This window comes from Nomascus leucogenys, chromosome 11, assembly GCF_006542625.1.
Source record: "Nomascus leucogenys isolate Asia chromosome 11, Asia_NLE_v1, whole genome shotgun sequence".
In the NCBI taxonomy this organism is placed as follows: domain Eukaryota; kingdom Metazoa; phylum Chordata; class Mammalia; order Primates; family Hylobatidae; genus Nomascus; species Nomascus leucogenys.
Window position 1 is genome coordinate 92310953 of NC_044391.1, and position 14150 is coordinate 92325102.

The 14150-nt window shown below is 38.9% G+C and overlaps 1 protein-coding gene across 4 annotated transcripts in view; it reads right to left on the reverse strand.

The window, feature by feature from the left end:
• TNIK (TRAF2 and NCK interacting kinase) overlaps positions 1–14150 on the reverse strand; it is a 405268-nt gene that overhangs the window by 146370 nt on the left and 244748 nt on the right. For all 4 annotated transcript variants that reach the window (XM_003256453.3, XM_030822825.1, XM_030822828.1 and 1 more), the window contains one exon: positions 9645–9770. In XM_003256453.3, coding sequence (XP_003256501.1) covers positions 9645–9770 — 126 coding nt within the window. The remainder of the gene's footprint in view (positions 1–9644; positions 9771–14150) is intronic.

Below are 14150 nucleotides of genomic sequence, written 5' to 3' on the forward strand. Positions count from 1 at the left end.
GTTCACGCCATTCTCCTGCCTCAGCCTCTCTGAGTAGCTGGGACTACAGGCACCCGCCACCATGCCCGGCTAATTTTTTGTATTTTTCAGTAGAGACAGGGTTTCACCGTGGTCTCGATCTCCTGACCTCGTGATCCGCCCGCCTTGGCCTCCCGAAGTGCTGGGATTACAAGCGTGAGCCACCGCGCCCAGCCTACATTCATTTTTAAACTAGCATGTACAGTGTATATATATATATATATATATATATATATAAAAACTGTTGGCTTCTGAATTATATTTTTCAACTGGGAAAGAGAATGCTTGAACTATAAATTTTAAGACTTCCAAAGATAAAAAGATGAGTTCCAAGGATGGGAAGTGTCCTAGACTTTGTAATAAAGCTTCTGGGTAGTGAACAAGTCTATACCTTGAACACAGCAAAGACAGTTTGAATATACTGAGCCAACTAGTATTTTTAGCAACAACAAGTCTGCCCAAAGGACAGGCCCACTACAAATGCTCAAGTCGCCTATGTCTAAAGAGACAGACAACCCAGAGTCAGTACGATAGCATTCAAAGAAATGTTACGGACATTAGCTGCATCTTGTATTTGGTGTCTGGACTCAAATTCCACAGTATGCATGCAAAATTTTCTGCATATATATATTTGGTAGGAGTAAGTCACTACATGTCAATTTTGTCCAAAGATCCAATCATAGAAGCTAACTTTAAGATTGAAGAAATTTGCAACTCTGCATCTCAGAATGTTACACCCAAATAGAAGAATGTGGGGTGAGGAATGGTGAGCCAGTTTTCAGACAGGTTGAAAATAGGAAAAGAAAAGAAATTGCTAGCTTTAGAGCATTTAGGACTAATCATCTTGATTGCTGAAGATTTTGAGAAACACAACATAAATAGGAACACAGACTTTGGCTCAGAAGTTATCTAAAAAAAGGAATCAAAAGGGTTGTATGGACCATTAGCAAAATGACTTTGGGTACATATCAAGTCTTCCTTTTGCTTAAATGAAAAGAAGTTTAAACAAAGTTCAAATGAAATTCTTTGGGACAAAAGAAGAGATCAATTGCACATTCTTATCAAAGAATCACCCATTAATTCATAAAATGGCTCTATTAAAGTTCAACACACACCAGTTGCAAGGTATTAAGTTACGTGTAGCTTCAGATCTGTGTTTGTATCTACGTAACTTAACTTGTGTCTCTATAGGTCTTGCAATGTGGCAGCTCTGAAACTGGGAGACTGTTTACAATCATTCCTCTTACCATGTTAGGCATATCTATATTTGCCAAATTCAACCTTTTAAAAATTTCTGCTCACAAATAACAAGACTAAATAACTCCTCCAGACAAGTGACGTAGGCTCTATATATGAAGGAAAGGAGTTCTTTACTTATAAAAGTAACAAACACTAATCAAAACAAGTTTTAAAAGCCTCATTTCTGATACACAGCACTAACAAAAGATAAATTTTAACTGTTCAAAGGATTCAGCTATGAGTGGTTAATTCTTTTTTCCTACAACCTCCAGGTCATACAAGGGTGGTTAAATTTTTAATGGCATTATCTGCAGTACCTAACATTTAAATGTTAAAACAATCAAAATTGAAGTGGACATTATTTTTACCAAGCCAAGACGCTATAGCAATGTAAATCCAAAATACTGCAGAATTAGGTTTAGGAGTTGTGGCCAACATCAATGCAGAGTCTAAAAAGGACCTTTCATGGGTAGTTGAATGAGTTTGTTTCTTAGTTCATCCCAGTATCTTATTCTGAGATGATCTTACACAGGGACTGGGCAAGTAATGTGAATACATGAAATTGAGTATATATGGAAGACAACAGTGCATACTTATTCCACTGGGGCCTCTGGTGCAAATTTGATATGTGCCCTCTAAACAGCTGGTACACTGCTCTGAAATATTGCTACTATTTGAAATTTCAGGCCCAATATTTCTAGATCATTTGATTTTTCAAAACTTTTCAAGGAACCCAGACTTTTCTGTGAAACTGCTCAATTTTTCTAATGTTGGCATAATTAAACCACCACCACCTTATGTGAACCAAACTCAACATATTTATCATGGCAGCATTTAGCCTCTAGGCTGCCGGTTTGCCAACTAAGAACTAGTCTAATATTATCATTTTTATAAAGTAGAACCCAAATGCCAGACACATTGGTTCTGCCGAGGTTTGACTCTGGGTCTCCAGATTCCCAGGCTGTCAGAATCTTTGTCCTTAAAACGCACACGGTATAATTTCTTAACTCTTGGCTCTGCAAGTGTACCATGTGAAAACTTGATGAATAGCTTATTGAACCACTACAGGGCAAAATCTGCTATCTTACTTGACCACCCTACATTTCAGAAGATGATTACAAATTTATTTCCTGTTATGACATATTCTAGCCCTGTATTATGGTGGTATCAAAAAAGACAGCAAAATATGTGTGAGTTCACATTGTAATTTTTGAGAAATTAGTTCATTTACTAAACAGTATTTCTCACTCCCTCCCAGTGTCTGAAGGGCATGCAGCAAAACGGAGAGCCTCTCATCACTGATAGGCAGCAGAATGAGATGTTGTGTGTCAGAGCTTGCCTTGTTTCTGAGAGATCAGAATCTTTATTGAAAGGGCTCCCTTTTTTGATTTCCGGATCAGACCCCGAGCGGTTGATAAAGGAGAATTACTTGGCCATTATCTGAAGTAGTTGTATTTCCACAAAGAGCTAGTGCTAAACAAGAGTTTATCTCTACAACACGACTGATAGGATTCGTACAGATTATAATTCAATCAGACACCTGAAACAGGACATATATTGGCTAGTGGGATATATGCAAACCTGTCCTCCAGCCATAGCAAAATAAATATCTAGGGAGTATTTCATGTAGTCTGAATACAGGGAATAAATATTAGAAAGTGCTGCTTTTAGTTGCTTTAGGTCATGCCTCTATATAATTCATAATATTTTTATATAAACATAATCCTAACAAAATGCCACTAGTCCAAAGAGTCAACTATCTATGACCTTTGCAATTATTTGATAAAACACTCCCAAAGCACCTAATGCACTTTTCAAAATGTATTTCTTAGAGTTTACAGCACTCTTATTAGTAGCTAACAGGTCTTACTATCCTCTTTGAATATTGGGTAAATAGGGGAGTACAGATTAAAGGTGAAGGTAAACTAAATTTATTTAAACATAAATCTTCAATCCTATTTAGAACATCAGCTTCTGATATCAGAACTATTTTTCATGACCAAAGGAGAAGAGTGTAGGGTTTAAGGGCTTGATTCTGGAATCAGACAGCTTGGGGTTAGCTAGCATGCTAGCTTCATCACGGACTTGCTATAAGACCTTGGATAAACTTCTGGACTCTCTGAGCCTAGTTTCCTCCATCTGCAGAGTAGGGATAATACTTGATTTGCAGAATGGCTGCAAAAATCTAATAAGATAATATGACAAAGTAAACAAGCATAGTACTTGGCCCATGGTAAGCAGGTGATAAATATTTCCTCCCATTGTTCTTATTAACACAGAATGCCCCAAATTTAGTGAGTCAGAGGCATTGGAATAAGTACGTATTGTTATATTCTATGACTGTGTTCCCACCAATATTGTAATCTGATATTAATTTCCTAACTATTATGTTTCTTTCTTCTTCCTAGTTCTTTCTTGATTTGTCACCACATCGATCAACTAGGAAAAGAAATGATGCTCTTGCCCTTATGAGGCCTTCCATCGCTTTTATCTTCATCTTTGGTAACAAAGAAGCTACTAGACAATTGCTAGAGGGGATGGTCAGAGCAGCCCTCTGCATAGACAGGAGTCTGACAAGTGCTAGGCCCTTTGTCCTTCAAACCTGGCAGAAGGTAGGAGCTGTAACTTCCACATTTTGTTACCTGCAGTTAATTGAATTTAACTGAAGTGGGGTAAGTCGAATGTGATGGCAGAATTCCTCCCCATGTGGTCCAGTTTGGAAGTGCTCACTACTTGCAGATCCCCCTTCATCAAGTTCAGAAGGGGATTCACTTACTAAAATGGTTTCCTAACTGGTCTCCTGTTTCTCTCCTTGACCCATCTGGTCTATTCACAACCCAGCAACTGAAGTGACCCCTTCAGTATGTGGGTCAGATCCCATCCCCCTTACTCCACGTTCAAAGCCCTCCATGGCTCTCCCACCTAATGCAGAGTAAAAGCTGAGGTCTTTCCGATGACTTGCAAAGCCCTGCATGATCTGGCTCCAGGTTGCAGACTGTTAATTTCTCAGAAAGACAGCAAGGGAGCTCTCTGGGTTCTTTTTATGAGGGCACTAATCCCATTTATAAGGGCTCCCACCCTCATCACTTGATCACCTCCCAAAGGCCCCACCTCCTAATACCATCACATTGAAGGTTAGGATTTCAATATATATGAATTTTGGGGGCACACAAATGTTTAGTCCATAACACATTGCAACCCTTACCTGCATTCCCAATTAGTACTCTACCAGGCACTTACTAGCTTCCAGCATCCTCTGTAATTGTCTTATTTATTATGTTTCTTGTTTGCAGTCTACAGCAAGAATGTAAGCTGCATTAAAATAAGTACTTTCATAAATTTTGTTCACTGTTATAACCTGAGTGCTTGGAAGAGTGCCTTGTGCCTAGCCAGTATATATATGTATCTATACTAGCCATGTATATATATGATGATATGATATACATACATATACATATATATGTATATACAGACAAATAAATGAATATATGGAGATATATATGTTCATATATATATACACACATATATATGTGTATATATATACATATATATGTATATATATATATGGAAGAATGAATGAATGACTGGGGAATAAATAAACACATACACATCAGGCTTTTGGTTCCCAGTAACAACAGCCATCTCCATGAGAAGAGCAATTGGCCAGGGTGAGAACTAGTGGGAAGTGACTCATTTCCAGAGTACAATACCTCCCATTAACACCATGCAGATGCCAGCAGGCGTGCTGCTTTCTCCAAGTACCTATCTGAAAATGGACTGAAGATTTTGCTCATTTTTTAGCAAAAACTTCCAAGGGACTTTCACAGAACTTCCGACCAAGCTAAAGTGTTATGTTTTAGGATGTCTGCAATCTGGTCCTGCATCATCCACTAATGAGTTTTGAGGCCCAGGGAAAGTAAATTAACCTCACTGGACCCAGCAAAGTGTATCATGACTAATTCCCCTTCCGGCTTAAATCATCTCAGGATCTGGAAAAAGGCAAAAAAGAGTCAAGCCCTATTGACCACCCCTCTCCTTCCCTCGACGAACAATTTGTAAATAAACACCCCAATTACCCCAATTTTAATAATTCAACTTAACATGAAAACCAACTATCCTATCTGGCCCATCTCACAAAATGAATGAAATTAATGGTTAGGTGTGGCTCATCTAGAAATAGCTGTTCTAGCTCAGGTGATAAGCTGGGAGATGGTTCTAAAGCTTTATTAATGCTTTTCTTTTAATTGAGAACCATAGCCCTGGCCAAAGAAAACACCTTTCTACAGACAACTATAAAATAGCTATCATTTCTTGGCTATTATGAATAATGCTGCAATGAACACAGGAGCTCAGATGCCTCTTTGAGATACTGATTTGATTTCCTTTGGATATATACCCAGAAGCGGGGTTTCTGGATCATAAGGTAGTTCTATTTCCAATTTTTTCAGAAACCTCTATAGTATTTTCCACATGGCTTTACCAACTTACATTTCCACCAACAGTATACAAGGGTGCCCTTCTCTCTACATCCTCACCAACAATATACAAATTCTTTTTCTTTTAATTTTAATTTTTTTGGTAGAGATGAGGTCTCACTATGTTGCCCACGCTGGTCTCGGACTCTTGGGCTCAAGCAACCCTCCCAGCCTTGGTCTCCCACAGTACTGGGATAATAGACATGAGCCACCATGCCCAGCCAATATACAATTTTTATTTGTTGATTATATCTTAATACAACTGGGAGAAAAAAAAGTCAGGATACCGGTTTTCCTCGGGGTGGCAGTGATTGAGAGAGGGAGCACAAGGGGGACTTCCAGGGTGCTGATAATGAGCTGGGGGATAATAGCTATCATTCGCTACGTGTCATCTGCTGCAGCTTCTGGCAATTCAGGGTCACTGCTAAAATGCTAAATTGTTGACAATGTAGAAGTCCTTTGGAAACACAAAGATATCTTAACTCATGCCACCTCATCACATCGTGTTGAATCTGCAGGCCTCAGGGAAACTGAGCTCTCAAAAGTACCTGTTGCAACCAGGTTTTGTTCTAACAATATAATTTTCATTCATAAACCAATGATTTTGTCAGCATATTACCCAGTGCCTTCCAAATGCTGCAGAGGGAAGCAAAAGACACAATCCTTGCCCTCAGAGAGCAGACAGTCTTTTATAAGGAGCAAGGACAGCCCAGTAGTAGCAATAACAAAAGCAGCAGCAGAAAGGGTTCAGATGCTGAACTTAAGAGCAATTTCAGGCCAGGTGCAGTGGCTTGCACCTGTAATCCCAGTACTTTGGGAGGCCAAGGCAGGAGAATCACTTGAGACCAGGAGTTTGAGACCAGGAGTTTGAGACCAGCCTGGGCAAGAAAGTGAGACAAAAAAATAAATAAATTAGCTAGGCATAGTGGCGTGCACTTGTAGTCAGAGCTACTCAGAAGGCCGGGGCAGCAGGATCGCTTGAGCTACGGTATTTAAGGCTACAGTGAACTATCACGGTGCCACTGCACTGCAGCCTGGAAGACAGAGCAAGACCCTGTCTCTAAAAGAAAATGTATTGAAGAGGAAGATTAGAGGAAAAAAAAAGCAGATGTAAAAAAGAAAAATGTTTTTAAAATGAAATTACTGAAATTACTACCTCAAAATAAATATTTTCAACACAATTAGTATACATTAGATCAGATATCCCAAGTTACTACATGTGTATTTTTTCCACAAAAATGAAAACATACTATATCTAATTATAACCTCTTCAAAAGGCTTTACAAAGTCCTATTTTATTTTATTTTAATTATTATTATTTTTGTTTTGTGAGACGGAGTCTCACTCTGTCACACAGGCTGGAGTGCAGTGACGCTAGCTCGGCTTACTGCAACCTCCACTTCCCGAGTTCAAGCAATTCTCCTGCCTCAGCCTCTGGCGTAGCTGGAATTACAGGCAGCCACCACCATGCCCACCTAATTTTTTTGTATTTTTAGTAGAGACAGGGTTTCACCATGTTGGTCAGGAGGCCGGTCTCAAACTCCTGACCTCAAGTGATCCACCCACCTCGGCCTCCCAAAATGCTGGGATTACAGGCGTGAGCCACCCTCGCGCCCAGCTCCTACTACAATTGTTAATGCTTATCCATTTATAAATGTAGAGCTACATCATTTTAATTGTCTGCAGTGTCCCTTAAGTGACTCCCTATTGGTTAACTTCTACATACATCCTTATGTAGTTACCTAAATAAGTGACCTTATTTAGGACACATTCCTGCCTGTGAAAACATGGAGTCAAAAGTAAGGTGCTTGCTTTGGAAGGTGTGTATGTGTGTGTGTGTGTATGTCTCTGTGTGTGTGTGTTGTGTGTATGCCAACTGCCCTTAAGTTGGACCACTGTTCATTCCATGAGCAGTGGGTATGGGTGTCCATTCTGGACATTATAATTAAAAAAAAATCTTTGCCAGTCTACTAGGCAAGAAATGGTATCTATTGTTTTCTTGTGGATTTCTATTGTTAGTATAAATAGCATTTTAATACACCTTTATTGATAATTGATATTGCTTACTTTTTTGGTTGTAACCTTTTCCTTAACTCAATCTTGCTATTAGTAATTTCATGTTTTTCCTATTGATTTATAAAAATGCTTCATCTCTGAAGGCTACTAAATTCTTTGCTCATTATATATAAAATTAATATTTTTACTCAGTTATTTGCATTTTTACTTCATGTTTTTTGTTAAGAAGACATTTAAAACATGTATATAGTCAAGTCCATCAAAATTATATTTTATGATGTATCCCTTTGTTGTCATATATCTCTCTTTAGGATTATACAGTCATATTTATTTTCTCCCACTACTTTTATATGTTGAATCTTCATATTTACATCTATTACGCATTTAGAGGCCACAATTAAAACCTACTGTAACTTTTTTAGAATCACATAAACTATATAAAATGTGTTTACCCCCAAATAATTTTTCTTTTAAATTTGGAGATAAGCCTTATGAAAAAAAAAAATCCCAATGGTTCTTTTCATTTCCAGAGATTGAGTACTCATATTAAATGACATGAAAATCTTGTTAGTTTTATAAGCTAACATTTTTTATATCTTTTTTGGTCACTGATTGCATTCATTGTCTATATTCTGTCTTCTCCACTGGATTGGAAATGTCTGATGCATTAAAATAGTTACTTCTACCCAAGGCTGAGTACTTTGGGAATTCTCCATGAAATAGCCATCACTGGATCCACACAGCTCAGCACAGTATTTGGCATATAGTAGGCTCTTGCTAATTCAGTAAATTTTGTGTGTTAGGCACATACAAAACCTCTGGAAAATGAGCAAGACAGTAAGGGGTTAAAAAGGTATTTTTAGAAACACTAATATAACAACGACGTGGGATGAACAGAAATTAAGAGAGAGGAAGGGGGGAAGGAGGGAAGGAGGGACGGAAGGACGGAAGGTAGAGGGAAGAAGAAAGAGTGAAAGAAAAGTAGATCAACACATAGGAGGCCATTGTAAAGTCCAGGCTTCCACTGAATGGGCCCATACTAGGGAGGTAATTATAAAATTGGCAAGGGAAGGCCAAACCAATACAGCATTATAATCTTGCTGAAGGACTAAGTGAATAAAAGTTCCAAGGAGAGAAACCAGAAAGGTGAGCAAAAGGCAGTCTGGGCTCAGCAGAGCAGCGACAGGGTTTGGTATCAAACACAGTAAACTCGTTGGTGGGACAGCCAATTAGAGCTGCCTCTTAGACTGTCAAAGATAAAGGACTGTGGCACACAGCTAAGTGGACTAGGGGAAACATGAAAGGAAAACAACCTTTGCAGAGTCCCTGCTTGGTACTAGACACTGTATTAGGTATTTTACTTACAGAGTCAAAGTTTGTGTTTCAGAGTCACCCACACATCAGTAATAGACAGAGAATCACATAGAGCTTGGTTAGATCCTAGATCCATCCCTGCTAGCTATGTAGACATTGGAACAGTTTACCCATTTTTTTCTGTAAACCTTAATTTCATCATTCAAGAAATTAGGGAAAGAATAATACCTAACTCAAAGAAGCAAAATAAATGATATAATTCATAAAATGTAAATACCATGGTGCCTAAAATAAAACACAATAAAAGGCTGTCAATTAGTGAAAAAAAACAACAACAGAGAACTTAACAATTGGCTTTGGGGATGGTCCATATTAAGGGACAGAAGGAACATTTAGAGATCCTGAAAAGATAGATATTCAAGGAAATGGGAGAAAACCCTGAAAACAATATGTTACGGATATCATGGGGGCTAAGGGTTAAAGAAGGAGTTAATCAAATTTTGTCATGAGGATAGAAAAATGAACCATTTGGCCCTGTTTGTTCTTTATGTGAATAAAGCAAATTTGGACAGCACTACATACCCAAAGTTGGTCATCCATGCCTGGTGGGTTCTTTTTGATAAAAGCACCATAGTATGTAGCAATATTCCGGTGATGAGAATATTTCTTCAACATGTTAATTTCTTGTTTGATTTCTTCCTCTTCATCCTGTATGAGAACAATATAAAAATTTTGTCATGAAAATCTATTGTTGTTAGCAGGATTCTGTTCTTCATCACCATCTAAAATTTTTCTTGTTTTTTCTTCCTTGTTGACAAATGAGCATAATTATTACATATGAAGGCAAAGAACAATTCTAAAACATAACACATTGGCTGTCCAAGAGACTCTTCTTTTTGTACAACAAACAGGCATAGCACAATCTCTTGGAAAACAAAACAAAAACACCCCAAACAATCCCTCATCTCTTCACCTAGAAGAGATCAAGGTAGAAAGACTATTGAAAGAAAATTCACTGTAGGCCTCTGGGAACTACATCCATGAAGTAGCTATTATTGATTCTATCTGGTATAAGAAAGATTGAGGAAAGTGAAAGATATTAAAACCATGGGCTCTCAGATTTAAATTTTGTTAGGTTCATTTTCTTTGAAGGCTCCTTTCATTCATTGAAGTACCTGACTGAAGATGATGAAAGTCAGATGGGAAAAGGAGCAAAGGTAAGTTCTCTAGATCTAAGGAAGTTCACCAATTAGGAGTACCCACCTCACCTTCAGGAAACTCACCTTAGAAAGAAAGGGGGAAATGTGGTGGTGCTGAGGATGTAAAAAGAGACAACTCTTTTACAGAGTTAGTTTCTTAATATTCAGGTTTTATTCACTGTGAATTTTGATTTGGAGTCCACCAACCTGGACCCTTTTCAGAGGTCCTGGCAGTGCTGGTGGAGACGGTGTGACCTCCCATAATTTTATTTTCTTGATGTGTATACATATTGGTTGGACGGCAGAGGAGTGTTTTATTGTTGAGGTTGGGGGAGAAAGTTTCTACCTCAGGATAATTTTTTAGATGCAGCAGTAAGCTATGACTGTCCCTGAGTGTAAGATGTGACATTACCATGACCTGAAAAACTACCCATGGTGTCCCCTGTCTGTACCCTCCTCCACTCCGGCTGCACTGCCTCCTTCCAGTGTCTCTGCATCACTGGGACTTCCTGCAGTCTCTCGTGTGCTGTCTTCTTTCCCCCACCTCTTCTTCATATAAGCTCTACTCACCATTCCTGATTGAGTTTAATCAACATTCACCAGGGATCTCTTCCTTAATTCTCTCAGGCAATGTCAAGTCCCCCCACTGCATCTGGTCATAGCCCCTACACTCCTTCACATACCTGCTGTATTTGTTGACATTGGTTTGGAGGTATGTCCCATTATTCGACTCTCTTCTCCATATATCGTAAGCTCTCCTCTCCAGATCTTCAGATCTCAGTTCTACAGTTCCTTCCCCAGCAGAGCTCCCTGATCTGCCCAATTTGGTTCTAGCCCCGTGAATCATCATGTATCTTTTCCTTTGTAGCACCTATCAGAATTGCCACCCATATTTATCATTTGATTAAGGTCTCTTCTCCTTATCAGTCCGTAAGAACCGTAAACTCAGGAATCCTGCCTGTTTTGTTCTCTACAACATCCCTAGCACCAAGCAAAGTGCCTGTGAATAAATGCAATTAAAGGAACGAATAACTGCAAAGAGCCCAATGCCTAAAGCAGCATTAGTGATGTTAAAAGGAACAGGTAAGAATAGAGTGAGGACAGTAGTGAAGTGCTGACATTTGCTGACCATGCTTTTTTACTAAAATAAGCTTTAGGAAAAAACAAAGGGGATTTGCAAACCTAGGAGAAGTAAAGCATGTTACATATCACATGGCTTAACTAAGCTGAAGACTAGGTAATCTCAAAATAGAATATATGCTGGGGATGCCGAGCTAAGGAGAAGCACATGGCCGGAACAGCGGGGAAGGGAGTCAAGGGGTGAGACAGGGGAAGGCACACTGCTGACCACATATTCTTCTCAGCAGCTATCAGAAACTCCCCACGCCTTCATTGCAGATCGTGGAGAGAATGACCTTCGCCAGCCTTCAACTTGTTGAAGGGTCCCTACAGCGCACCTCCAACGTCTTACTGTGGTGCACATTGGCTATTTTTAAACTTGCTGTATGGGGCCAAATAATTGTGGATGAATGTAGGATGTGAGCGGATGTACTTTGGGGAAGCCTAAATAGAAAGGGAGAAAAACGACCTGAGGGTTTCTGTGGGCAGCACAGCATCGACAGCTGCTTCCATTAAAAAGGCAACTACGTGAGGTAATAAAGACATGGATCACTTTCCAACTGCAGCCTGTCAATCTTAGCATCAGTCATTCTTAGTGAGAAATCAGGCTGCTTCTACAAGTATTTGCCGCTTGCCTCCTGTGTTCTTAGCAGGATAGTGGGTGATGTGGGAAAGACGGTGGGGTGGGGGGGATTGCCTATAAAAAGCTCACCATGTCATTAAGAAAATAAGAGCTTATAAAACAGTTAAATAGCAGCAGAAGGCACTACGTAATTAAATCCAAAATAAATAGTACTGGAGGTCAGAATAAAGTCAGTACATTCTCCATCATTTTGCAAAGGTAAACTGAGGCAATATGACAATAAGGACAGCATATGCATTGAGTCTGGGATCAGAAAAATGAGGGCGGGCAGAAGAGGTGCATGTTGAGTTTGGGTACCATTCCTTTCTGGCTGCAGGATCCCAAGAAAGTCACCTATCTTTTTGGACCCTAAGTTTTCTCATTTATGATGAGATAAAGATATTATAAGTCCTAGCATTTTGTGGTACTTAGATAACAGATGTGCATTATAAAGTGTACTACAAAGTAAATGTTATTACTAATCTACGTAACCAAAAAATAAATAAATAAAAGGGCAGGAAGGCCAAAATGTAAATCACTTGAATTTTAGGTTTAAATTGCACTGTTTCCAAACACAATTATGGAACCACTGTAAGTCACGGTTAGGTAGTTCTAAAATATAAATCCTTGATCTTACGCAACCTGTTAAGTCAGCATGCAATTTAGCAGGCCTTTGGGGCTCCTGTTTATCCAGAATTTTAGTCTAGGGCACAGATGGCAGTAAGTTATTCAGTGAAATAGGAAGGAAGACCCTTACTAGTGACAATAATTCATTTAACCATGCCTCAAAGAGTTCAGCCTCTCACAATATGGCCCATCGAGGGAGATGAGTTACAATGCTTTCCAAAAATGCAGAGAGAGCAAGGGAGGCTAGAATTAAACTAAAAAGTTGTAAGTTAAAAAATTATTGCCCCATGAATCATCACGTATCTTCTCCTTTGTAGCACCTATCAGAATTGCCACCCACAGTGGCAGAATTGACACTGAATGTGGCAAAAAGTAGGAGACAATTTATCATTAAAGGATCACAGGCTATGAGAATTTGAATAGACTCTATTTGTAAGTTATTTTGTAAATGTACTATTTCTAAATCTTAAGTATTAAGCACAAGGATCAAGCCCTCTGATAAACTAAAGACCACTGGGCAATAATGAAAAATATAGTAGTGGTACCAAATTATCATACATTTAAAAGAGTAACTTCAATAAGCCAAGTCCGGTACTCTAGGAAGAAGCATTACTTAAATCAGAAGCCTTCCAAATCCATCCGTATTCATTATGTTAACCTCAGCCATGGCATTTAAACTCTCCAAATGTCAGTCATTTTCAGCTATAAATAGGAATAAGAATACCTATGTAAGCCACTTCTCAGGGCTTAGAAATGATTAAGTGCTTATTTAAATGTAGCTTTAGTATTAACATAAAGAAGATAACATTATTTCTCAAGATCACAGGATCTACCTAGTGCTTAGTGTTTGTGGTAGACTGAAAAAGAAAATGGCCATGATATGTGTCCTACCTGCATCAAGAGGTGGAGTCCATTTCTCTTCTCCTTGAACCTGGGCTTAGCTACATGACTTGCTTTGGTCAAGGGGATATTAGCAAATCGGATGAAGCAGAGGCCCGAAAAGCACTTGTGCCTTGAGACTGGCCCTCTCCTACTGCTTGCCAGAGAAGCAACCCTTCAGCCCCCATGTGAGAAACTGGGATTGACCTTCTAGAAGACGAGAAATCATGGGAAGATAGGCAGTTTTCAAATGCAAGGAAATAGATAATTCCAGTTAATGCTTTTAAGCCACTGACGACCTCTGATGGCAACATGATTGTCACTATGTGGTCATAAAACATAGCCAAAGCCAAAACCTCATGTAATGTTTGCTGTGTACCAGCGGCTATGTATGAACTATCTTATCGAGCACTCAGAACAGCTATGAAGCTGGATCCTATTTTACAAATGAGTTAAATGAGTCTCAGAGAAGTTAAGTAACTTTCCCAAGTTCACTCATATTTTAAACGTTAAACCTCAGATTCAAGACCAGATTTGTCTGACTCCAAAGCCAGTATTCTTAATTCTATACAGAAAACTACTAGTCAGACGAAGGGCAATTATCCATGGTGACCAAAACCAAAGTCATTGATCGGAAGAGTT